A 26,257-nucleotide genomic window follows, 5' to 3' on the forward strand; every position below is an offset into this window, starting at 1 on the left:
GTAAGCATTTCACTGTAAGGTCTACTACACATGTTGTATTCGGCGCATGTGACAAATACAAATTGATTCGATTTTTTTGTCAATACAGTTACGCAACAGTGTTGTTGACTTTCGATACTACAGTAGTTCATTCCATGAACATTCTGGGTCGGATTGGTAATTTTGCTCAGGAAATGAAACTTTAATAATTGAAGCATCTAATCAGAAAAGAGTCCCCATTGTCGTACTTCATGGATGAAAATAGCACGTGGTTTCCATGTTTTTTAAGAATGTGGCCGAGGTTATAACTGTCATTGAATGACCCCAGTGTTCATTTGTTTTTCTTTTCTTTTTTATTCGCAGAGACACCAGGTTGTCCATTGGAGGAGGCGCTGATGAGGTAATGCTGTCAATCATCTGCAAGTATACCCAAGGCCCCAGCCAAGAAGTGATGTCACAGTGCCAGTGTCTCTTTCCCTTGTGCTACACGTCAATCCAGAACATTAGGCAGATTGGATTATGCTGAGCCACTGGGCACAAGTCTATGGCCCGTGACATAAACGGGCCAAAGCGGTGAGGGAGGAGCACTCTTCTCATATTGAACAGTAATCTCCCCCACTCTGTCATGTTGTCAACAAGGCAGCATGGTACGTTGTCCAGAAACATCTCTTTCCATTAAATATATGTTAGGATTTTCAAACAAGGCAGATAAAGTGCTTTTCTCAACAGCAATCACTTTTACATGTGAAAACACAGAATCCTACTCATTACTCCACGTGGTAATTACGTGACTTTTGTTTTGAGCCGACTTCGCCGTGGGCTTTGACCCGGGCACCTGGCTCACGCCGGGAGGCAGCCCGGTTCCAAAACCAATGCAATCAACTTTCACCCGGTGCAAAACACGCTTACCCAGGAAAGATGAATCGAATCCCCTCATTGTTCCTTTTCTTTCACTTATCTATAATGACTGGATAGGTGGTAGCGATACCTCTACTTAGTTTCCGCCATTTTGCTTACACCTATCCAGTCCTATCAAGTCCGTGAAGAGAGTGAACAAGGTCAGAAGGAACAGAAAAATGTTCTGGAATTTAATGCAGCCTTGGAAATCAAAGAACTGAAGGGCAGTTCATAAACTCTTAAGTTAATCCATTTAACCACTTGTCATGGCTATTGGGCAGTTTTGCATTTACCATATGATAATGCATGTACTAGACTACAGGGCCAGCCAGAAGTGTTGTTTTTTCAAATAGCGCCTCCATATTTCCATCCTGGGGAAACATGCATAAGATTTCCATCCATAAGATTCTTCAGTATAACTTCGGTTCCATTCATTACCTTATAACAATTGAAAACAGCCCATCCTACAGTAGATGTGAATTTATAATTATTGTGTGTTCTTTTCAATGTGAAGTGGAAAGGATTTGTAATCAATGTCAAAATCAACTTTTGTCAGCACAGATTTTGTCAAATTTTTGTAAATAGTCTCAGGAATGTACCGTTATTTGTATAAAATAAACTGAAACACTATACCTCAACTGACCCTGAATATGTTGACTTCTACAAAATGAAAGTGGGGAAATGAAACTTACTCGCTGGGTCAAATTCAAAACATACATCTTGTTTATTTACATATAAAACACATTTACATTAAAGTTGTTCACGGGAGAACAGTGTGTCGTGGTGGAGATGAACGGTCGCTGTAGACCGGATAGGAAATGTTTCGAAGTGAGTGTACCCTTATAACTTATTCCTCAAAACAAAAAAACAAGGTGTGTGTTTATAATGGAACTCTACAGTTGAACACTATTGATCAAATGTCAGTCTCACACTGGATCAAGCAATCTCTTCAAGATCATGACATTATCACACTTGCATACAAATAGCATTATGAATCATGCACTGGAGAGCTCCTCAGTGACTCAGCCTAGAGAGCTTAGTCACATTTATACATACAGTGCATTCGGAAAGTATTCAGAACCCTCGACTTTTCCCACATTGTTATGTTACAGCCTTAAACTAAAATTGCTTAAATCCCCCCCCCCATCAATCTATACACAATACCCATAATGACAAAATGAAAATAGATTTAGAAATGTTTTGCTCATTTATTCAAATTAAAAACAGAAATACCTTATTTATTCAGACCTTTCGCTATCAGGCTCAAAATTGAGCTCAGGTGCATCCGGTTTCCATTGATCATTGAGATGTTTCTACAACTTGATTGGAGTCGACTTGTGGTAAATTAAATTGATTGGACATGATTCTGGAAAGGCACGCACTTGTCTGTATAAGGTCCAACAGTTGACAGTTTATGTCAGAGCAAAAAGCAAGCCGTGAGGTTGAAGGAATTGACCTTACAGCTCCGAGACAGGATTGTTTCAAGGCACAGATCTGGGAACGGGTACCAAAAAAAAATTCTGCAGCATTGAATGTCCAAGAAGACAATGGCCTCCATCATTCATAAATGGAAGAAGTTTGAACCACCAAGACTCTTCTTAGAGCTGGCAGCCCGGTCAAACTGAGCAATTGGGGGAGTGGGGCCTTGGTCAGGGAGGTGACGAAGAACCCGATGGTCACTGACAGAGCTCCAGAGTTTCTCTGTGGAGATGGGAGAACCTTCCAGAAGAACCACCATCTCTGCAGCACTCCACCAATCAGGCCTTTATGGTAGAGTGGCCAGACGGAAGCCATAACTCAGTAAAAAGGCACATGACAGCCAACTTGGAGTTTGCCAAAAAGCACCTAAAGGACTCTGACCATGAAACAAGATTCTCTGGTCTGATGAAACCAAGATTGAACTGTTTGGCCTGAATGCCAAGCATCACGTCTGGAGAAAACCCTGGCAGCAGTAGTGACTGGGAGACTAGTCAGGATCGAGGGAAAGATGAACAGAACAGAGAACCTTGATGAAAACCTGCTCAGAATCTCAGACTGGGGCAAAAGTTCACCTTCCAACAGGACATCGACCCTAAGCACACAGCCAAGACAACGCAGGAGTGGCTTCGGGACAAGTCTCTGAATGTCCTTGAGTGGCCCAGCCAGAGCCCAGACTTAAACCTGATCTAATATTTCTGGAGAGACCTGAAAATAGCTGTGCAGCATTGCTCCCCATTCAACCTGACAAGAGCTTGAGAGGATCTGCAGAGAAGAATGTGAGAAACTCCCCAAATACAGGTGTGCCAAGCTTGTAGAGTCATACCAAGAAGACTCCAGGCTGTAATTGCTGCCAAAGGTGCTTCAAAGTACTGAGTAAAGGGTCTGAATATTTATGTAAATGTAATCTGTTGTTTTATTGAATTTGCAAAAATGTCTAAACCCGTTTTTGCTTTGTGGGATAGAGTTCAGATTGATGAAAAAACTATTTAATCAATTTTAGAATGCTGTAACGTAACAAAATGTGGAAAAAGTCAAGGGTCTGAATACTTCCCGAATGCACTGTATGTTATTGCTTAGCTTTAGCAGATTGCTGATGAACTAGATCACTCAGTTACAAATTAACCTAGAATATACCTCATTGTTAATGGACATTGTCACAATCGTGAACGTATGGCGGTGTCTATTCATTCCATCAGGGCTGTCTAAAATGAATGACAGCCATGCATTATTACCCCTATTGTCATTGCCACACTGTTGGTTAAGGGCTCGTAAGTAAGGTCTACACTTGTATTCGGTGTGTGACAATTAGATTTTAACATTTGATTTGATGATTATCATCATCATCATCCTGGTCTTCTGATCCAGTGGCGGACTTATGGCACAGACAGTGGAAGGAGGCAGGGAGGGAAAAGCATCACCTCAGTTTGATAAACCAGTAGAGGAGGGTAAAGACGAAGAGGCAGAAGAGCAGCATGTAGCACAGGAGCTTGGTCTGGCTTCCCCTGGAAAGCTGCTTCACTCTCCCTATGGTGGCCCCCAGCAAACCACCTGTTGAGTCAAAGTCTGAGTCCTGTTAGCAGAAAAAGAACAAACCAATAAGTCCTGATATGAATTACTCTGTGAAATAGCCAATCTGTTGTGCACTATTGTGAAATGATGCCAGCTCAGCTTATTTTTTCATTTGTGCAATCTGGCGGAAGAGGGTACAGAAAGTGAAATGTGTGTGAATAGGTCTTGAGCTGTTGTGTACTTATGCAGAGTAGACAGACAATGACTGCCACTTCCTTACCATATCATCCAACATTTTGTTCTGGTACTTCACTTCGGTTCCAATATCTATTGACAGCTGTAGGACAAACATGGAATAGGGTAATCAGAGGACTTGATAACAATATGAGATAGCCAGACCTCTAAACCCCATATTATATAATTTCCTGGAGCCCTGCCCACACTGACATGCTTACATGTTTCAAGGCGCTGACTTTGGCTCTCAGACCCTCTTGTAAGTGTTCATTTTCCTCTTCATACGCGCTGTACCCGCTGGCCACATAATTTCCTGGTCCTCCTTCGCCTGTTTGACATGATGTACAAAACCATTCATCTACGTTAGCTAAATAAACTAGAAATAGTTAGCTACCTATGAAGGCCTGTCAGGTAGCATCATTGTGGTTAAGTACGTACACACGCTTACGCAATAAAATGTAACTTAGCTAAGTAGGTAAAAGGCAGTTCACTAGTTAGCTATAATGCAACCACGATGACAATTACCAAAACAAGTTGGTCAGTAAGTGTTGTAGCTAGCTAGCCCGTTCTTTATACATACGTGAGCTAGCCAGCCTGCTAACTAACCCGAATGAGCGTTCTCCATTGAAATCGATGGACTAAAACAGAAACTTACCCAAACCTGCGCGTCTCATTTTTATTTATTCTATCAAAGATATCCTATCTTTAAGGTGATAGCTAATGTCAGCGATTTTATCCGAGCAGCAGTAGCTATTTTTTGTCGGTAGCTGGCAAACTAACACTAATTCAGCAAGATAGGAGGAAACGCCACGACATCGTACGGAAGCCGATAAGGCAAATACTAAAATTACATCGCAGAGGATGAAATTATATTTTCACCGCTCCCAAGAGCAATAATAACGAATTGAAATTAATTGTCCTCAATTAACAGTCACAGGGAGTGCAATGGATGTCATGACATAAGCAAATGGATACATTAGAGAATAATGTAAAATATACAATGGGGAATTTTATTTTCGGAGTCTACAAAACCCAAAAAGGAATTGATAATCTGTGCAAGCATGGTGATTATAATCTGTGGATTGACTGCATTGTTTGAATGGAATGTTGGCATATTGGCAGTTAAAAAACATTTATGGAATCATTCTTCTAAAACTGGTTGGCTAGCTAGCTAACAAACATACATTGCAGATAAATTCTTGAAATTCATTATTTTACCCAATATTTTATCACAACACTGGCAAACCATGGCTGACCAACTCCCTGACCAAAATTGCTGAGCTTTATCCCATCAAGAAGGTTAATTTCCATTCTACTATTCTTCTAATTCATAAATCTTTGGGGCAGCAATATCAAAGATGGTAGGAAACTAAGTTAAGTTTTTTGGCAATATGATCTGTTAGTGTTCACATCGATCACACCAACAGCATCATTGCATTTTGGTACACCAGAAGTACATTCATTTCCGATGGAACGCTGCGTTTAAATAAATAAATAAATATATATATATATATATATATATATATATATATTTATTTCAACTTTATTTAACCAAGTAGGCTAGTTGAGAACAAGTCCTCATTTACAACTGCGACCTGGCCAAGATAAAGCAAAGCAGTGTGACACAGACAACACAGAGTTGCACATGGAATAAACAATAAACAAGCCAATAACACAATAAACAAGTCAATGACACAGTAGGAGAAAAAAAGAAAGTTTATATACAGTCTGTGCAAAAGGCATGAGGAGGTAGGCAATAAATAGGCCATAGTAGCGAAAAATTACAATTTAGCAGATTAACACTGGAGGGGTAAATGAGCAGATGATGATGTGCAAGTAGAGATACTGGTGTTCAAAAGAGCAGAAAAGTAAATAAAAACAGTGTGGGGATGAGGTAGGTAGATTGGGTGGGCTATTTACAGATGGACTGTGTACAGCTGCAGCGATCGGTTAGCTGCTCAGATAGCTGATGTTTAAAGTTGGTGAGGGAAATAACGCCTTTAGTTTGCGTTGCAGAGGCAGTTGCAGTGCGTTCTGTGTGGTGCATATGTTGGATTTATAGAACGTACAGTATGCGTCAAAACTGTATGCATAGACGGCTTGACAGAAATGGTAGCAGAAGGTGAATGTTGAACTTTTGTTGCACACATATCCAGATGATGCTGCATACCAATTTAGCTCTAACACTAAAAGGTGTGATCGAGGCATAACGCCTTGATCACACCAATAGTGTCCTTGCACAAAATAGTATCTAGGCGTGATGACGCCGCAATGTGATATGCAACTGTGGTGTTAGTCATGATGACGCAGCTATATCATCTGTAACTGAGGTGTAAGGTTTGATGACTGATGAGGAAGAAATTGACCAGATTAGTGAGTCATAGTGGTTTAACCTCTCATTCGCTCCTATAATCTTCTCTTCATTAATGTGACATTTTGAGTTTCACTATCCAATTATGGGGCTCCCCCTTTCATTAGTAAGGGATGACAAGAGTTGGAGAGAGCATGTCATGGAGGTAACCTTAAAGGGAGAGATGGCACTCATCAGGCCAGATGTACACTGAGTATACAAAACATTAAATCAAATCAAATGTATTTGTCAAATACACATGGTTAGCAGATGTTAATGCAAGTGTAGTGAAATGCTTGTGCTTCTAGTTCCGACCATGCAGTAATATCTAACAAGTAATATAACCTAACAATTCCACAACAACTACCTTATACACACAAGTGTAAAGGAATGAATACAAATATGTACATAAAAATATATAAATGAGTGATGGCCGAACGGCATAGGCAAGATGCAGTAGATGGTAAGAGTACAGTATATACATATGAGATGAGTAATGTAGGGTATGAAAACATTATATGAAGTGGCATTGTTTAAAGTGGCTAGTGATACATTTAATTACATCAAGATGGCAAGATGCAGTAGATGGTATAGCATACAGTATATACATATGGGATGAGTAATGTAGGGTATGTAAACATTATATAAAGTGGCTAGTGATAAATTCATTACATCAATTTTTCCATTATTAAAGTGTCTGGAGTTGAGTCAGTATGTTGGCAGCAGCCACTCAATGCTAGTGATGGCTGTTTAACAGTCTGATGGCCTTGAGATAGAAGCTGTTTTTCAGTCTCTCGGTCCCTGCTTTGATGCACCTGTACTGACCTCGCCTTCTGGATGATAGCGGGGTGAACAGGCAGTGGCTCGGGTGGTTGTTGTCCTTGATGATCTTTTTGGCCTTCCTGTGACAACGGGTGGTGTAGGTGTCCTGGAGGGCAGGTAGTTTGCCCCCGGTGATGCACCTGTACTGACCTCGCCTTCTGGATGATAGCGGGGTGAACAGGCAGTGGCTCGGGTGGTTGTTGTCCTTGATGATCTTTTTGGCCTTCCTGTGACAACGGGTGGTGTAGGTGTCCTGGAGGGCAGGTAGTTTGCCCCCGGTGATGCGTTGGGCAGACCTCACTACCCTCTGGAGAGCCTTCCGGTTGTGGGCGGAGCAGTTGCCGTACCAGGCGGTGATACAGCCCAACAGGATGCTCTCGATTGTGCATCTGTAAAATGTTGAGTGTTTTTGGTGACAAGCTGAATTTCTTCAGCCTCCTGAGGTTGAAGAGGCGCTGCTGCGCCTTCTTCACCACGCCGTCTGTGTGGGTGGACCATTTCAGTTTGTCCGTGATGTGTATGCCGAGGAACTTAAAACTCTCCACCTTCTCCACTACTGTCCCGTCGATGTGGATAGGGGGCTGCTCCCTCTGCTGTTTCCTGAAGTCCACGATCATCTCCTTTGTTTTGTTGACATTGAGTGTGAGGTTATTTTCCTGACACCACACTCCGAGGGCCCTCACCTCCTCCCTGTAGGCCGTCTCGTCGTTGTTGGTAATCAAGCCTACTACTGTAGTGTCGTCTGCAAACTTGATGATTGAGTTGGAGGCGTGCATGGCCACGCAGTCGTGGGTGAACAGGGAGTACAGGAGAGGGCTGAGAACGCACCTTTGTGGGGACCCAGTGTTGAGGATCAGTGGGGTGGAGATGTTGTTACCTACCCTCACCACCTGGGGGCGGCCCGTCAGGAAGTCCAGGACCCAGTTGCACAGGGCGGGGTTCAGACCCAGGGTCTCGAGCTTAATGACAAGTTTGGAGAGTACTATGGTGTTAAATGCTGAGCTGTAATCGATGAACAGCATTCTTACATAGGTATTCCTCTTGTCCAGATGGGTTAGGGCAGAGTGCAGTGGGATGGCGATTGCGTCGTCTGTGGACCTATTGGGGCGGTAAGCAAATTGGAGTGGGTCTACGGTGTCAGGTAGGGTGGAGGTGATATGGTCCTTGACTAGTCTCTCAAAACACTTCATGATGACAGAAGTGAGTGCTACAGGGCGGTAGTCATGTAGCTCAGTTACCTTCGCTTTCTTGGGAGCAGGAACAATGGTGGCCCTCTTGAAGCATGTGGGGACAACAGACTGGGATAAGGATTGATTGAATACGTCTGTAAACACACCAGCCAGCTGGTCTGCGCATGCTCTGAGGACACGGCCGTGGATGCCGTCTGGGCCTGCAGCCTTGCGAGGGTTAACACGTTTAAATGTTTTACTCACGTTGGCTGCAGTGAAGGAGAATGGTGCCCACATTAGCAATACCTTCCCAATTTTGAGTTGCACCCCCCCACTTTTGCCCTCAGAACAGCCTCAATTCGTCGGGGCATGGACTCTACAAGGTGTCGAAAGCATTCCACAGGTATGCCGGCCCATGTTGACTCCAATGCTTGGGTGGTGGACCATTCTTGATACACACAGGAAACAGTTGAGCGTGAAAAACCCAGCAGCATTGCAGTTCTTGACACACTCAAACCGGTGCGCCTGGAACCTACTATCATACCCCGTTCAAAGGCACCCATTCACCCTCTGAATGGCACACATACACAATCCATGTCTGAATTGTCTGAAGGCTTAAGAATCCTTCTTTAACCTGTCTCCTCCCCTTCGTCTACACTGATTGAAGGGGATTTAACAAGTGACATCAATAAAGGATTCACCTGGTCAGTCTATGTTATGGAAAGAGCAGGTGTTCCTAATGTTTTGTATTCACAGTGTATATTAAGGACAATTAGGACTGATGAAGAAGACAGTTATCTTTCCTCATTATAGGCCTTCTATCCAGAGTATTGAGGTAGTGAATTAGTGATGTAAAAGTTGCTTCCACTAGACTTATGCTATCTTGTGAAGAGTACAGTGGCGATTTTAGTATGTAAACCTTGGTGGGAAACTCAACATTTGTTTTTTAGATGCATGCCAGCAAAGCCACAACACAACACAACACTAAACAATACATGAATTGCACTGTAACGGTGACAAATGGTGCCCACAAACTGTTAGGACCTACATAAAGCTATCCCAACAGCAGAGCTTTCTTTTCAGCACCATGGAGTGAATCTCATGGAAACCCTCAATTATGCAAAAAAAAAAAAGGATTCTAGGTGTAGAGATGAAAATAATGTTTAATAGGTTGATCACTGTTGCAGATGTGGAGATTTCCTAAGCCTACGAATGCCAATCACTGTTGCAGATGTGGAGGTTTCCTAAGCCTACGAATGCCAATCACTGTTGGAGATGTGGAGGTTTCCTAAGCCTACGAATGCCAATCACTGTTGGAGATGTGGAGGTTTCCTAAGCCTACGAATGCCAATCACTGTTGGAGATGTGGAGATTTCCTACGCCTACGAATGCCAATCACTGTTGCAGATGTGGAGGTTTCCTAAGCCTACGAATGCCAATCACTGTTGCAGATTTGGAGGTTGTGGATGTGGCGTATGTGAGGCGGTGAACAGGGAGATTGTGGGGGAAGTTATTATAATGAGATACAGGATGTGTTACATCCTGATGGTTCTAATTAGGGCCAGGAGCTGACAGAGCAGATGAGAAGTGCTGGTGAAAGAGGTTTAGAGAACCTACGTGACTCAAACGACAGACCTATCAATTAAAACATAGCCATTTCACTATAAATTCAATTAAAAAAAAAAATCTGCATTGATGATGATTGTCAATGGCTTGAATGAAGATATTAACTTTCATTACCTTTCAGTTAGTTATGGTTAACGTGACATGATCACATCAAACTGACGACAAATTGATGACTGTGCTGATGACTGACACCCCCTGTTGATATGATCGGTGTTGTAATATTGAATGCTCACAGACAGGTGCCCTCTCATGGTCTTGCTGCAAGAGCTTGAAATGGAACCTGACAATAGTAGCATGGACAGACTCTATACTACTCCTCATTAACACAGTAAGAATACACTATTACATTATACACAATTATTACTACACTATTACAGAAAGCTGTACCTCACAAGTGTATTCACTCACTCTCATTAATAGTTTGGAAGCTGCTTGCCAACAGTTGTAGAGACTACAGACTACACGCCACATACGCAGCTCCCAGAAAGAGGCATTTTGGGGGTGCAGTCGTTTTGAAATGTCAAAGGTATTATATTCTTTACTTCTTCTTTTGGTTTAGTAGGTGGGCTAACTAACATAAAATGTCTTTCTCAGTGTGTGACATGCAGGATGAGCCTGAGATTTGTGATATCTCTAAACTTTAATGTTCTCATATTTATATTTTCAAACATCTCCTTCAATGAGATTGTAGACACTATTTCATCATCCATTACCTATTCCATCTCCTAATAATCCACCATAAATCATTTCTCAGTCTTACCGTTGTCAATATCACTGGAGATAGGTAATATGACGTTCATTTATCGTTCATTTATTCAAATCCAATGGCTAATAAATAAATCTTAAATCTAATTTTAAGGACTATAGATCCCATAATGCATTTCAATTCCCATCCACATAGCTCTTTTCCCACACTATGCCTATAGACTCAGAGGGAGGGAAGAGCCCATTCATTTAGCTGTGTGTGCGTTCTCGTTATATTTATGGATCTGATAAGATTAGCCCCATCTGAAGCATTTTACAAAGCCCTTTTCAACTCTTGGCCTCTAAAAGCTGTCAGGACAGAGGACGCTATTAATCTCCGCAGCATCTCTTCTCTCGCTACGGGTGAATTGATTGACTGGTGGTCACACATCTTTTAGCTATAGGGATCAGAGCAAACTATTCCCAAAGGGGGAGTTTATAGAAGCTTTTTAAAAAGTCAGAAATCTTTTAGGACCAACGTTGATTTGTGTTTGTTTCATGTCCTTAGATGTGTCAATCGGTTCCCTACCACCAGTAGATGCTTGCCTATTTTTTGCTAACGCTTGCATATATTTAGTAGGTTACATGCAAAAAAACAAGAATATTAAAATCTGTTGAAAATGTAAATACTTTAGCCATCTCAGTTTTTCTCTAGCTGCTCAGGATGTTACAGTTTATTATCTGATTCATCCTGATTAGGCCCATTTCTTTTTGGAATGGAGAGATCTCTCATGAATCAGTCAGAGAACAGCGAGAAGAGATTAAAAGAAAGTATGCCAGAGGAAGAGGAGGAAAAGGAAGGTATTCTACTGAACTCTTTTTTTAAGAATTCCCCAAGCCCCTCAGTGATGCTAAAAATCAATTTGACTGCAAATTAGTCCTTTTTAAAAAGTAAACTCCAGCTGGTCGGGGGAGATTTATGTCTCTGAGTGGCTAGAGAGTCTTAGCAATACTCCCTGTTCTTTACATGGGGAGATTCTTGTGATTTCATTTCAACATGTTTTTGTTTTGTTGTGTTAAAAAGGGATAAATGGAACAGGTTGCACCATTCAACAGTGTTTGCTTGATGTTAGCAGATTCCTTTAGATCTACAAACTGGATGATAATTGCTGTTAGTGTCTGTCTGTTTGGGAAATGATTTGAATTGACTGAGAGACTGCCCGAAAACCTCCCTACATCATCCGTCTAAAAGCCTCTGCCTCTGTGGTCATGAATACTTCAGAGAACCAAGTCAGTCCTAATTAAAGGAGTCATTACTCAAGCTGAAATAAGTTCTCTGAGTTTTGGGCTAGGTTTCAGCAGGGAAACACATGTCATGATTCCTCTGTGTGACTGCTGCACCCCCCAGAGCCTCACTCCTACGCCAAGCAAACCTTCCCCATCTCAAAAGGACCCAACAGAACTGTGCCTGTTTCCTCCACATAGATTGATGTGTTTTTTTAGGATGTGTCAATAGAATCGTTGCTGTCAATTAAATTAAGCCTTGACTTGTATACTCATCTGACAGACAGGTCCCATGAGGCTATCCATGTATCTGTATTGATTAATTATTTGTTTGTACAGGTGAGGGGATCCCATTGTGATCTCTTTTCCATGGGGGACCTGTTCAGATCTCGAACCTGGATTCAAAATGCATGCACAGCAACAACTGAACTACCTATAAGCCGAGGAGCACGTATGACCGATCATGATACTGATCAGAAATTTGCTTGATATTAGTTTAGCTTAATCAGAGCCAACATAGTTAAATAAAGGTTCAATAAATAAAACAGGCCGTATGTCCGTGGTGTCCTGGACAAACTCTAAACAGGAGAACATTAGATGAGGGTTATTCACCTCATGTACTGGTGTTGTATCAGTGTTGTTTCTAATACAGATTCTGAGAAATATCATAGGCGGTCTATTAGACGTACTTTGCCTTGGAAAGAGTAGCTTGCGTCAATGACTGAATGAAAGAAAACTCTTAATAAATATTCCAACAAACACAGACTATCTATTGGTATGGCAAGATGGAAAGTCAGTGGGTAGACCTGCTGAGATCATTGAATTATTACAGGGTTGTTGTAGAGGCTGTCCTCTATTTGACTTTGGTCTCTCTCTCTCTCTCGTCCTTGATGATGTTTCACAAGGTGTTCAGTAATCCAAGTCCATTTGCTGCTTTGGATAAAAGTGTCTGCTAAATTGCATATATTAATAACCTACATAGTGACCCAGTGACGATTTGAAGGATCCCTATCGGTCATTCGATGGTAACTCCCCAAATGGCCCCCTATTCCCTTTATAGGGCTCTGGTCAACGGTAGGACACTGTAAAAGCTAACATATATCATTGTTTTAAGATGGTCATACCTTGGATCATTTAGCTATTTGATTTTGAATTTTAGGACCCCTTTAGGTATGAAACAAATATATTGAAAACATATTTTATAAATATTGAATTTGGCCTTTACTACTATAGCCCATAGAAATGCATTGAATAACACATTCATAAATGGCAAAAAAGAGGAATAAGGTTTTGAAGTGTCCTATATCTATGAGATATAAGAATGCTTTTTTTTTTTACACATATTTAACCCCTTATTTTTGGCACAAAACTACCTCCATACTTCCATTAATTTGTATGGGTTACCTTCAGAGGAGTCCCGTGACACCATCGTGTTCGTGGGCATCTCATATTTCCATAGAGGGGTCATATTAGTTTAAAAGCCAAACCGTTCGAGCGCTAGAAACGTTTTTGTGAGAAGACAGATTTTCGTGATGTCTCGTGGTCTGACAAACACTGCTGTAGATTAGTCACTTTCCACTGCAAGTGCGGAAGGCCGAAATAGGCAGATTCAGTGAATTGAGACAGTTATGTAAAGTACTTAAGTAAAAATACTACTTAAGTCGTTTTTGGGGGTATCTATACTCTACTATTTATATTTTTGACAACTTTTACTTTCATTTCACTACATTCCTAAAGAAAATAATGTACTTTTTACTCCATCCAGTTTCCCTGACACCCAAAAGTACTCATTTTGAATGCTTAGCAGGACAGGAAAATGGTCCAATTCACACACTTACAGTATCAAGAGAACATCCCTGATCATCCATACTGCCTCTGATCTAGCAGACTCACTAAACACACATGCTTCCTTTGTAAATTATGTCTGAGTGTTGCAGTGTGCCCCCTGGCTATCCTTAAATTTAAAAAACTAGAAAATGGTGCCATCTGGTTTGCCTAATATAATGAATTTGAAACAATTTACACTTTTGCTTTTGATACTTTAGTATACTTAAAACCAAATACTTTTTGACTTTTACTCAAGTAGTATTTTACTAGGCGACTTTCACTTTTACTTGAGTCATTTTCTATTCATGTGTCTTTACTTTTACTCAAGTATGACAATTTGCTTAAACTGACAGATTTTGATGGGGATGTGTTAATTATGTTCCTTAGATTGACGCACGCATCAATAGAATCTTAAGAATTAAACATGAAGGAAAAACGTTGTGAGGTGAAAAAATAGCATCGCTGATGAGTCACTGTATAAGCCACTGACAAAGTTATCTATACCTAGGTTAATGAATAATGATCGAAATGAATTAGTGAGTCTGCTAGACTCTGGAAGCCTGTTTTGCCATTGCATCTGTTTTGCCATTGCATCTGCCCTGATTCTGACAAGTGTTATGAAAGAGTGGGAGTGACTGAACACTGACCGAACAAATAAGATTGATGTCCTCGTCTTGATATTTGAATATGTCAACTGGAGAATTTGCATGCATCATCACATCTTATTTATAGACATCACTGTGTTGTCTTGCTTGCTTTTCTTATTACACGGCCACCAGACACAATCCATTCTGAGGTAAAGACCTCTTTATGCACATGTGCATTAAATTCACAATTGTATGCATTGATGAAGCCTTGTTTTTTTATTACCCTTGGAAGGCAGTTCGGTGTGTCGTGCTCTGCATGTTTTTGTCCTGTATAATTGAGTATTACTGCGAATCAATTCCATTCGCCTCTAACTGCTGGTTCTCTGCGTGACAGGCTTTGACAAGTAATTTATAGTTTGCTGAATAGAGTAAATAGCCTGGGTTAACCCCCTTTGGGTAGCAGCCAATAGAACAGCGATGGACTGCACGTTCCGTAACAGGTGTAAGTGCTTGTCAATTCAACACGATACCAGTTAGACAGCCTTTTCTTGTTTCCTTTATTCACGCCTTGCTTGGCAGAGACAGGGGCCCAGACTGTATTTGGAGAATGACAGTCAGTTTCTCTGGGGGAAATACAATCAGAGGATTTGAGCACAAGAGAAGCGGCCATCTGGTAAACATAATCAAGCTTGTTTCTTAGTTCATATTATGACTGGATGCCTGTTTGCAAAACTCAGGCATCAAAAGTTTGGACTCACCTACTCATTCAAGGTTTTTCTTTATTTTTACTATTCTCTACATTGTAGAATAATGGTGAAGACATCAAAACTATAAAATAACACATATGAAATCATGTACAAAGTAACCAAAAAAGTGTTAAGCATATCAAAAGTAAACACTCTTTGCCTTGATGATAGCTTTACACACTTTTGTCATCTCTCAACCAGCTTCATGAGGTAGTCACCTGGAATGCATTTCAATTAACAGATGTGTCTTGTTAAAAAGTTAGTTTGTAGAATTTCTTTCCTTCTTAATGCGTTTGAGCATTGAAAAAAATACTTATTTCCCTCATTAAAATGCAAATCATTTTATAACATTTTTGACATGTGTTTTTCTGGATTTTTTTGTTGTTATTCTGTCTCTCACTGTTCAAATAAACCTACTATTAAAATTATAGACTGATCATTTCTTTGTAAGTGGGCAAACGTGCAAAATCAGCAGGGGATCAAATACTTTTCCCCCCACTGTACCTCCAGGCTGTGTAAGGGCTATTTGACCAAGAAGGAGAGTGATGGAGTGCTGCATCAGATGACCTGGCCTCCACAATCAGCCAACCTCAACCCAATTGAGATGGTTTGGGATGAGTTGGACCACAGAGTGAACAAGTGCTCAGCATATGTGGGAACTCCTTCAAGACTGTTGGAAAAGCATTTCAGGTGAAGCTGGTTGAGAGAATGCCAAGAGTGTGCAAAGCTGTCATCAAGGCAAAGGGTGGCTTCTTTGAAGAATCTAAAATATATTTAGATTTGTTTAACAGTTTTTAGGTTACTACATGATTCCATATGTGTTATTTCATAGTTTTGATGTCTTTACTATTATTCTACAATGTAGAAAATAGTAAAAATAAAGAGAAACCCTTGGGGTGGCAGGGTTAGAGCGTTGGACAAGTAACTGAAAGGTTGCAAGTTCAAAACCCCGAGCTGACAAGGTACAAATCTGTCGTTCTGCCCCTGAACAAGGCAGCTAACCCACTGTTCCTAGGCTGTCATTGAAAATAATAATTTGTTCTTAACTGACTTGCCTAGTTAAATAAAGGTAAAATAATGAGTAGGCGTGTCCAAACTTTTGACTGGTACTGTATTTGTGGAGATAAATTCATTTTTTTTTCCATTGTAATTTCCTTGAAATCCATCCATTCTCTATATTCATGATTTAATCTGTTCTAGCCACAGATTTTGCAACATTCAAATGAAAGTAGATTGATTGTCAGTGAAAAATATCCATTGAAAGGTGGAATTTGACTTAAATGTCAGCGTTAAGCAAGTGGAATGAAAAGGGAAGCCCACGCACCTCTCACCATGTAGCCTACAGCTTAAGCTATAGGTATATATCTACAGAGATCAACACACAAGCCTCACAGAGAATGTTTGATGAGAGGACAACTTCATTAATGTTCTTAATTAAACCCAGCAGTGATCTTGATGAGTTTTTTGTATACAATGAATCATCGTTGCAAATCCCCCTGGAAATCTTCTTGATACTTAGTATGAGTTGTAGTGTTTCCTGAAGTTATCCGTAGGTCACTGTCAACTTGGGGCACACATCGATAGCCTCTCTCTGGCCGTCCCGTGTCCTGACTTCTCTGTGAGAGGAACACAGAGAAGGACCTAGTAAGGGTGTGAAGGATCCCTTTTGAAAAGATTTGAACCCCATCCTGACTACCAGATGTCTGTCAAAAAGACTAAGCCAAAACCCTAATACTGCTCTCAACAGATACTCTTTCTCTTTGCATCATCTGACGGCGGTAGAAGTGCCCTGAGGCCAATGAACGCCCATGAGTTATTATGACGAGTGCAATTATTTACAGCCATTAGTCATGTGATGGCATCTTATACATACGTAGTATGATTAGCTACCGTAGTTATTTTACCAGTTTAAAGGTCCAATGCAGCCATTTTTTTTTAATCTCAATATCAAATCATTTCTGGGTCACAACCTTACTGTGATTATTTTTTAACCATTGTAATTGAAAACAAACAGAAATAGCACCTTACCAAAGAGCAATTTCTAAAGCAAGAATTTTGGTCTGAGTGGGGAGGGGAAAAGTGAAAATGAGCTGTTTTTGGCTAAGAGGTTTAGAACTCTTTCTTACTGGTCTATTAACTAATTTAATGCCTGGTGATGTCATCCCACCAAAACAGGCTGAAATTTCAGGCGGTCTTTTCAAACAGCTCTTGGACTAAAAGGACTTTGGAATGAAATTGTGAAAATTATGACAACCTCAACACTGGAAAATCACGTTTTTGAATTCTCTGAGCCTTGAAGCATCTTGATTCATTTCACTGGTTCTATTATTTTCTCATTTGTATTAAGAGATAATATTCAGTTATGGGACTCTACTGTGAGAAGAGCAACAGTGCCATCTAGTCCAGACTCTCGGTACAAGCCTCTATGCTCCCCACATATCTTGATGAAATTCCTGTCTCCCATATCTACTCCCCAGCCTATAAAGACTGGCTGTGGCTATGTTCCCAGATAATGAAATGGAGTTTAGTATCAAGTAAACAATTGTCTCAGTTTTAAAAGTGCATACTGTAAGTGATCATACAAAGGACATCAGTGCATTTTTCGGGAATTGCAACAATGGAAACCTCATCTTTACTAAAATTCAATAGTGTGTGAAATGTTTTAAGAATTGGTCTGAGGTGCAAACTCAAAAGGGCTTCTTTTTTTAACTTTGAATTGTAATGTACACTACCTCTTCATTGATCTTTTCTGAGGTGAAAATTATGTTTCTCGTGGTGGATAAAATGGCGCCGGAAGAAATTGCAGCAGTTTTATGGGCGCCCAACCAATTGTGCTGTTATGAGTTTTTTTTTTCACGTTATTTGTAACTTATTTTGTACATAATGTTTCTGCAACTGTATCTTACGGCAAAAAAGAGCTTCTGGACATCAGGACAGCGATCACTCACCTCGGATTAGACAAAGATTTTTTCTACAACAAGCAGGATGCACAGGACATTCTCCAAACACCCGACATCCCCGTTATTTGCAAGAGGAAGCGACGCAGGTACAGAGGACAAAGAGCCGGATGCCTCGTGAGGACCCGGAGAAGGCGAGTGGGAAATCTGCCGTTACCGTCAATACTACTCGCCAACGTGCAATCACTGGACAATAAACTAGACGAGGTACGATCACGAATATCCTACCAACGGGACATCAAAAACTGTAATATCCTATGTTTCACGGAATCGTGGCTGAATGACGACATGGATATTCAGCTAGCGGGATATACACTGCACCGGCAAGATAGAACAGCACACTCCGGTAAGATGAGAGGGGGGGGCGGTCTGTGCATATTTGTAAACAACAGCTGGTGCACGAAATCTAAGGAAGTCTCTAGATTTAGCTCGCCTGAAGTAGAGTATATTGTGATAAATTGCAGGCCACACTACTTGCCTAGAGAGTTTTCAGCCATAGTTTTTGTGGCTGTTTATTTACCACCACAGACAGATGCTGGCACTAAGACTGCACTCAGTCAGCTGTATCAGTCAGCTGTATAAGGAAATAAGCAAACAGGAAACCACTCACCCAGAGGCGGCGCTCCTAGTGGCCGGAGACTTTAATGCAGGGAAACTTAAATCAATTCTAACAAATTTCTATCAACATGTTAAATGTGCAACCAGAGGGAAAAAAAAATTCTAGATCACCTGTACTCCACACAGACGCATACAAAGCTCTCCCTCCATTTGGTAAATCCGACCACAACTCTATCCTCCTGATTCCTGCTTACAAGCAAAAATTAAAGCAGGAAGCACCAGTGACTCGGTCTATAAAAAAATGGTCAGATGAAGCAGATGCTAAACTATAGGACTGTTTTGCTATCACAGACTGGAACATGTTCCGGGATTCTTCCGATGGCATTGAGGAGTACACCACATCAGTCACTGGCTTCATCAACAAGTGCATCGATGACGTCGTCCCCACAGTGACTGTACGTACATACTCCAACCAGAAGCCATGGATTACAGGCAACATTCGCACTGAACTAAAGGGTAGAGCTGCCACTTTCAAGGAGCGGGACTCTAACACGGAAGCTTACAAGAAATCTTGTTATGCCCTGCGACAAACCACCAAACAGGCAAAGCATCAATACAGGGCTAAGATTGAATCGTACTACACCGGCTCCAACGCTCGTCTTATGTAGCAGGGCTTGCAAAATATTACAGACTACAAAGGGAAGCACAGCTGCGAGCTGCCCAGTGACATGAGCCTACCAGATGAGCTAAATCACTTCTATGCTCGCTTCAATGAAAGCAACACAGAGGCATGCATGAGAACATCAGCTGTTCCGGACGACTGTGTGATCACACTCTCCGTAGCCGACGTGAGTAAGACCTTTAAACAGGTCAACATAGACAAGGCTGCGGGGCCAGACAGATTACCAGGATGTGTGCTCCGGGCATGTGCTGACCAACTGGCAGGTGTCTTCACTGACATTTTCAACATGTCCCAGATTGAGTCTGTAATACCAACATGTTTCAAGCAGACCACCATAGTCCCTGTGCCCAAGAACACAAAGGCAACCTGCCTAAATGACTACAGACCCGTAGCACTCACGTCCATAGCCATGAAGTGCTTTGAAAGGCTGATAATGGCTCACATCAACACCATTATCCCAGAAACCCTAGACCCGCTCCAATTTGCATACCATTTTACATTTACATTTTTAGTCATTTAGCAGACGCTCTTATCCAGAGCGACTTACAGTAGTGAATGCATACATTTCATACATTTTTTTTCCGTACTGGTCCCCCGTGGGAATCGAACCCACAACCCTGGTGTGCAAACACCATGCTCTACCAACTGAGCCACACGAGACCACCCGAACAGATCCACAGATGATGCAATCTCTATTGCACTCCACACTATCCTTTCCCACCTGGACAAAAGGAACACTTATGTGAGAATGCTATTCATTGACTATAGCTCAGCGTTCAACACCATAGTACCCTCAAAGCTCATCACTAAGCTAAGGATCCTGGGACTAAACACCTCCCTCTGCAACTGGATTCTGGACTTCCTGACAGGCCGTCCCAGGTGGTGAGGGTAGGTAGCAACACATCTGCCACGCTGATCCTCAACACTGGAGCTCCCCAGGGGTTCGTGCACAGTCCCTTCCAGTATTCCTTGTTCACCGACAACTGCATGGCCAGGCATGACTCCAACACCATCATTACGTTTGCAGACAACACAACAGTGGTAGGCCTGATCACCGACAACGACAAGACAGCCTATAGGGAGGAGGTCAGAGACCTGGCCGGGTGGTGCCAGAATAACAACCTATCCCTCAACGTAACCAAGACTAAGGATATGATATTGGACCGCAGAAAAAGGAGGACCGAGCACACACCCATTCTCATCGACGGGGCTGTAGTGGAGCAGGTTGAGAGCTTCAAGTTCCTTGGTGTCCACATCACCAACAAACTAGAATGGTCCAAACACACCAAGACAGTCGTGAAGAATGCACGACAAAGCCTACTCCCCCTCAGGAAACTAAAAAGATTTGGCATGGGTCCTGAAATCTTCAAAAGGTTCTACAACTGCAACATCGAGAGCATCCTGACTGGTTGCATCACTGCCTGGTATGGACACTGCTCGGCCTCCAACGGCAAGGCATTTCAGAGGGTAGTGCGTATGGCCCACTACATCACTGGGGCTAAGCTGCCTGCCATCCAGGGCCTCTACACCAAGCGGTGTCAGAGGAAGGCCTTAAAAATTGTCAAAGACCCCAGCCGCCCCAGTCATAGACTGTTCTCTCTACTACCGCATGGAAAGCGGTACCGGAGTGCCAAGTCTAGGACAAAAAGGCTTCTCAACAGTTTTTACCCCCAAGCCATAAGACTCCTGAACAGGTAATCAAATGGCTACCCGGACTATTTGCATTGTGTGCCCCCCAACGCCTCTTTTACGCTGCTGCTACTCTCTGTTCATCGTATATGCATAGTCACTTTAACCATATCTACATGTACATACTACCTCAATCAGCCTGACTAACCAGTGTCTGTATGTAGCCTCACTGCTTTTATATAGCCTGTCTTTTCACTGTTGTTTTATTTCTTTACCTACCCATTGTTCACCTAATACCTTTTTTGCACTATTGGTTAGAGCCTGTAAGTAAGCATTTCACTGTAAGGTCTACACCTGTTGTATTCGGCGCACGTGACAAATAAGCTTTGATTTGATATCTGTACAGCAAGTGGTCCAACATTTATAACCTACCTCACTTCAATAGTTACTTCTGTATATGTACTGTGTGTACACATGTGGCAGAGACAAGTGTTGATATTTGTTAAATTGCTTTCATTGGCAAGATAAAAAGTATTATGAATTGTAAACTGGGTGGGTCGAGCCCTGAATGCTGATTGGCTGAAAGCCGTGGTATATCAGACCGTATACCACAGGTATGACAAAACATTTATTTGTACTGCTCTAATTACGTTGGTAACCAGTTTTTAATAGCAATAAGGCACCTCGGGTGTTTGTGGTATATTACCAATATACCACTGCTAAGGGCTGTATCCAGGCACTCTTAGCCGTGGTATATTTACATTTACATTACATTTAAGTCATTTAGCAGATATTGTATACAGTATACAGTATATTGGCTATATACCACAGCCCCTCGGGCCGTATTACTTAAATAAACAACCCTGTATATATGATCTTGTATGATCACAAATCCGGTCACCAAAATTAATACAGACTGCAGACAACGTTTGTTCTTGAGGATAGAGAAACCTTTTGTCTACAAAAGAGCATCACTGTCATTGTCATTCAAGACAAACATCAACCTGTCTCTTTGGAAATTAAAATGGACATGGAAATGAATTTCCTTCTAGCCCCGAGTCTGACTAAAGCTTTTTCAATTTAATCTCCTTCCCTGTGTTTTTTTAAATGTCTCTCAAGGCTGCCTCTTGTGTACAACTCAACATTATCTCTCTGAAAGGTGCCAAGGTTTCCAATTTCTGACTAATATGTCGCAGCCGAAGTTCAAACGCTTATATTATATAACTGTGTCACTTTGAAGAGTTTAGAGACCAAAATCTTCCCGAAGTTGTCCTGTCAGTGTCTGAAAGCCATTTAAAAGCTCTTCAAACCCATTTAAAAGCTCACAGATTAAGCTAAACAGTATACATTAAAGCCGGGCCATAATTGTGCATCTTTAGCCTGAGTGATTACATTAGGGTGGTGTGTATGCGTGCATTTGTGCGGGCATGTGTGCGGACGTATGTCTCTGTGCATGTTTGTGTGCCTGCGTGCGTATGTGTGTGTGCATGCCTGCGTGGGTAGCTGGGTTGGTTCGTGCGTGCTTGAGATACCGAAAGAGGAGGATGTCCAACTGATGTTTACTGGTGGAGAAAGAAACTGAAATAGATATTAAAGAGGCAGAGAGGCTGAGCTGTGTAACACTAATGCAGAGTTTGGTTATGCTTTGATATTCACCATGCTGCATGATGTCTTCATCCACAGGAACAGAAATAGTTGAAAATCAGACAGAGAAGCGTTGCTTTGGGTCTTATTTCACTACCGGCCCAGTTCACTGTGAGAATGAATAATGAGCCAATTTTGTATTCTTCTGGACACGATAGTAACTGATACTTGAGCGGATCTTCACAGCACTGACGATATCTGTAGCCTGTCAGTAATATTTCAACAGTATATCTGTAGCCTGTCAGTAATATTTCAGCAGTATATCTGTAGACTGTCAGTAATATTTCAACAGTATATCTGTAGCCTGTCAGTAATATTTCAGCAGTGTATCTGTAGCCTGTCAGTAATATTTCAACAGTACATCTGTAGCCTGTCAGTAATATGTCAACAGTATATCTGTAGCCTGTCAGTAATATTTCAGTGTATCTGTAGCCTGTCAGTAATATTTTAACAGTATATCTGCTAATAGTCTCCTGATCGTTGGTTGATCTATTGATGGACTATAGACTACCTTGTTGGAAATGAGATATACTGTTGCTATGCTACTGAAAAGCTAAAGACATGCTGTTGACATGTTACTGGTAGTCTGTAGATAGTTTATAGAGCATCTACAGATGGACTATCCAAATATTGTGTTTTTCAATAAACAAATTAATTATTACCATATGCATGATTGCCATCTTTATTTATGAGGACTTAGATTGAAATGGCACTAGACCCTGCAAGAAAAGAATAGCCCAGCTGGATCATGTCCCTGATAATTGTATATGGACGGTTCTATTCAATCAAACTTGGAAATAGGACTTTGCCGTGTCCTGGTTTGACAGTATTACATATAGGAAGATAATGTTGGGCTGCAGAGCTGCAGAGCGCTGAGTCTGGCCAAGGAGACTAGTGTTAGGCTAGGTGAATATTGTGGAGGTAACACCAAGACGTGTTCAACTGAGGACAAAGAAAAAGATACATGTCTTGAAGCAGGATTGTGTAACTGACAGAGGGTCTTGATGCACCAAGGGCATCTAATAAAAAGGAGCTCAGTGTCAAAGAATCACCCATGGCCTTAACACGCCTCAATCAAGATGGCATTTCGCAATAAACTAACGTCAGTCAATGTCCACCTTTGATGCACATACACGCCGCACACACACACACGGTTGGGTAGGTTACTTTCTAAATGTAATCCATTACAGTTACTAGTTACCTGTCCAAAATTGTAATCAGTGACGTAACTTTTGGATTAACCAAACTCAGTAACTTAATCTGACTACTTTCTGTTACTTTTGGATTACTTTCCCCTTAAGAGTCAGAAGAATACAAAAAGGATCCATCAAACACATTTGGTGTGTCATCATAGTGGTCTCTGACTTGTGGTCAGGCTCGCTTAGGTGGAACAAACTTAAACTTGCGCATTTTTTCAATACTTAATTTAATGTAATTTAGAAAAACAGAAAGGTGTCATAATGCATTTAATCATTTGTTTAAAAAACATTGTAGACATCCTTTCTGAATTTCAAAGTAATTCTAGTTTTTCAAAAGTATATATGATTACAATATGTTTGCTGGTAACGTAACTGATTACAGTTACAGTTTCTTTGTAATCAAATTACACACACAAACACCAGACCAAAGGCAACGTCTGCAGAGAAAAACGCCTTTTACAAATGTAGGGATACGTCTTATTGTAATTTTATATTTCACCTTTTATTTTGACAGTGAAGAAATATTGCGACCTAGGTCTCTTTTCCAAATGCACCCTGTATAACACAATATAAAAATCCCATTATACACAAAAATAAATATATATTTTAGAACACCTACTCATTCAAGTTTTTTTTTATTTTTACTATTTTCTACATTGTACAATAACTGTGAAGACATGAAAACTATGAAATAACACATATGGAATCATATAGTAACCAAAGAAAGTGTTAAACAAATCAAAATATATTTTAGATTTGAGATTCTTCAAAATAGACACCCTTTGCCTTGATGACAGCTTTGCACACTCTTGGCATTCTCTCAACCAGCTTCATGCATTTCAATTAACAGGTGTGCATTGTTAAATGTTAGTTAGTGGAATTTCTTTCCTTCCTAATGCTTTGAGCCAATCAGTTGTGTTGTGACAATGTAGGGTTGGTATACAGAAGATAACCCTATTTGGTAAAATACCATGTACATATTATGGCAAGAAGAACTCAAATGAGCAAAGAAAAACAAAAGGTCCATCATTACTTTAAGACATGAAGGTCAGTCAATACGGAACATTTCAAGAACTTTTAAAGTTTCTTCAAAAACCATCAAGCGCTATGATGAAACTGGCTCTCATGACGACCGCCACAGGAAAGGAGGATCCAGAGTTACCTCTGCTGCAGAGGATAAGTTCATTAGAGTCACCATCCTTAGAAATTGGCAATTAACTGCACCTCAGATTACAGCCCAAATAAATGCTTCAGAGTTCAAGTAACAGACACATCTCAACATCAACTGTTCAGTGGAGACTGCGTGTATCAGGCCTTCATGGTTGAATTGCTGCAAATTAACCACTACTAAAGGACACCAATAATAAGAAGAGACTTGCTTGGGCCAAGAAACACGAGCAATGGACATTAGACCGGCGGGCAATGGACATTAGACCGGCGGATTTTTGGTTCTAACCGCCGTGTCTTTGTGAGATGCAGAGTAGGAGAATGGATGACCTCCGCATGTGTGGTTCCCACCGTGAAGCATGGAGGAGGAGGTGTGATGATGTGGGGGTTCTTTGCTGGTGACACTGTCAGTGATTTATTTCGAATTCAAGGCACACTTAACCAGCATGGCTACCACAGCATTCTGCAGTGATACACCATCCCATCTGGTTTGCGCTTAGTGGGGCTATCATTTGTTTTTCAACAGGACAATGACCCATAACTCACCTCCAGTGTAACGAAGTACACTGCGAGTCGGGAAGCAAGTTCAGGGAGTGAATACATTTAATAAATAAACAAAACAAGAAACACATAAAGCGCACCGACATTTAAACAGAAACAATGACGACTGGAAGAAACCAAAAGGGAGTGTGACATATAAAAGGGAGGTGATCAAGGAGGTGATGTAGTCCAGGTGAGTTTCATTATGTGCAAATGCACGTGTGCACCATAAATGAGCAGACTTGTGACCTAGAGGCCGGAGAGGGAGCACACGTGACATCCAGGCTGTGTAAGGGCTATTTGACCAAGAAGGAGAGTGATGGAGTGCTGCATCAGATGACCTGGCCCCACAATCACCTGACCTCAACCCAATTGAGATGGTTTGGGATGTGTTGGAACGCAGAGTGAAGGAAAAGCAGCCAACAAGTGCTCAGCATATGTGAAACTTCAAGACTGTTGGAAAATCATTCCAGTTGAGTATCTCATGAAGCTGATTGAGAGAATGCCAAGAGTGTCCAAAGCTGTCATCAAGGTAAATGGGTGGCTACTTTGAAGAATATAAAATATATTTTGATTTGTTTAACACTTTTTTGGTTACTACATGATTCAATATGTGTTATTTCATAGTTTTGATGTCTTCACTATTATTATCATTCACTTCACTAGCCCAGTCAAACATCTCTGGAGA

General features: G+C 41.2%; 1 protein-coding gene across 1 annotated transcript; it reads right to left on the minus strand.

Moving 5' to 3' along the window:
• Positions 1-3,185: 3,185 nt before the first annotated feature.
• Positions 3,186-4,943, minus strand: LOC106570458 (BET1 homolog). The gene is made up of 4 exons (XM_014142821.2): positions 4,754-4,943; positions 4,320-4,426; positions 4,145-4,201; positions 3,186-3,925 (listed from the first exon to the last, which is right to left on the minus strand). Exons 1-4 carry the CDS (start codon positions 4,770-4,772, stop codon positions 3,770-3,772), a joined length of 339 nt encoding a protein of 112 aa, XP_013998296.1. The 5' UTR covers positions 4,773-4,943; the 3' UTR covers positions 3,186-3,769.
• Between the last annotated feature and the right edge of the window lie 21,314 nt (positions 4,944-26,257).

This window comes from Salmo salar, chromosome ssa14, assembly GCF_905237065.1.
Source record: "Salmo salar chromosome ssa14, Ssal_v3.1, whole genome shotgun sequence".
Classification (NCBI taxonomy): Eukaryota; Metazoa; Chordata; class Actinopteri; order Salmoniformes; family Salmonidae; genus Salmo; species Salmo salar.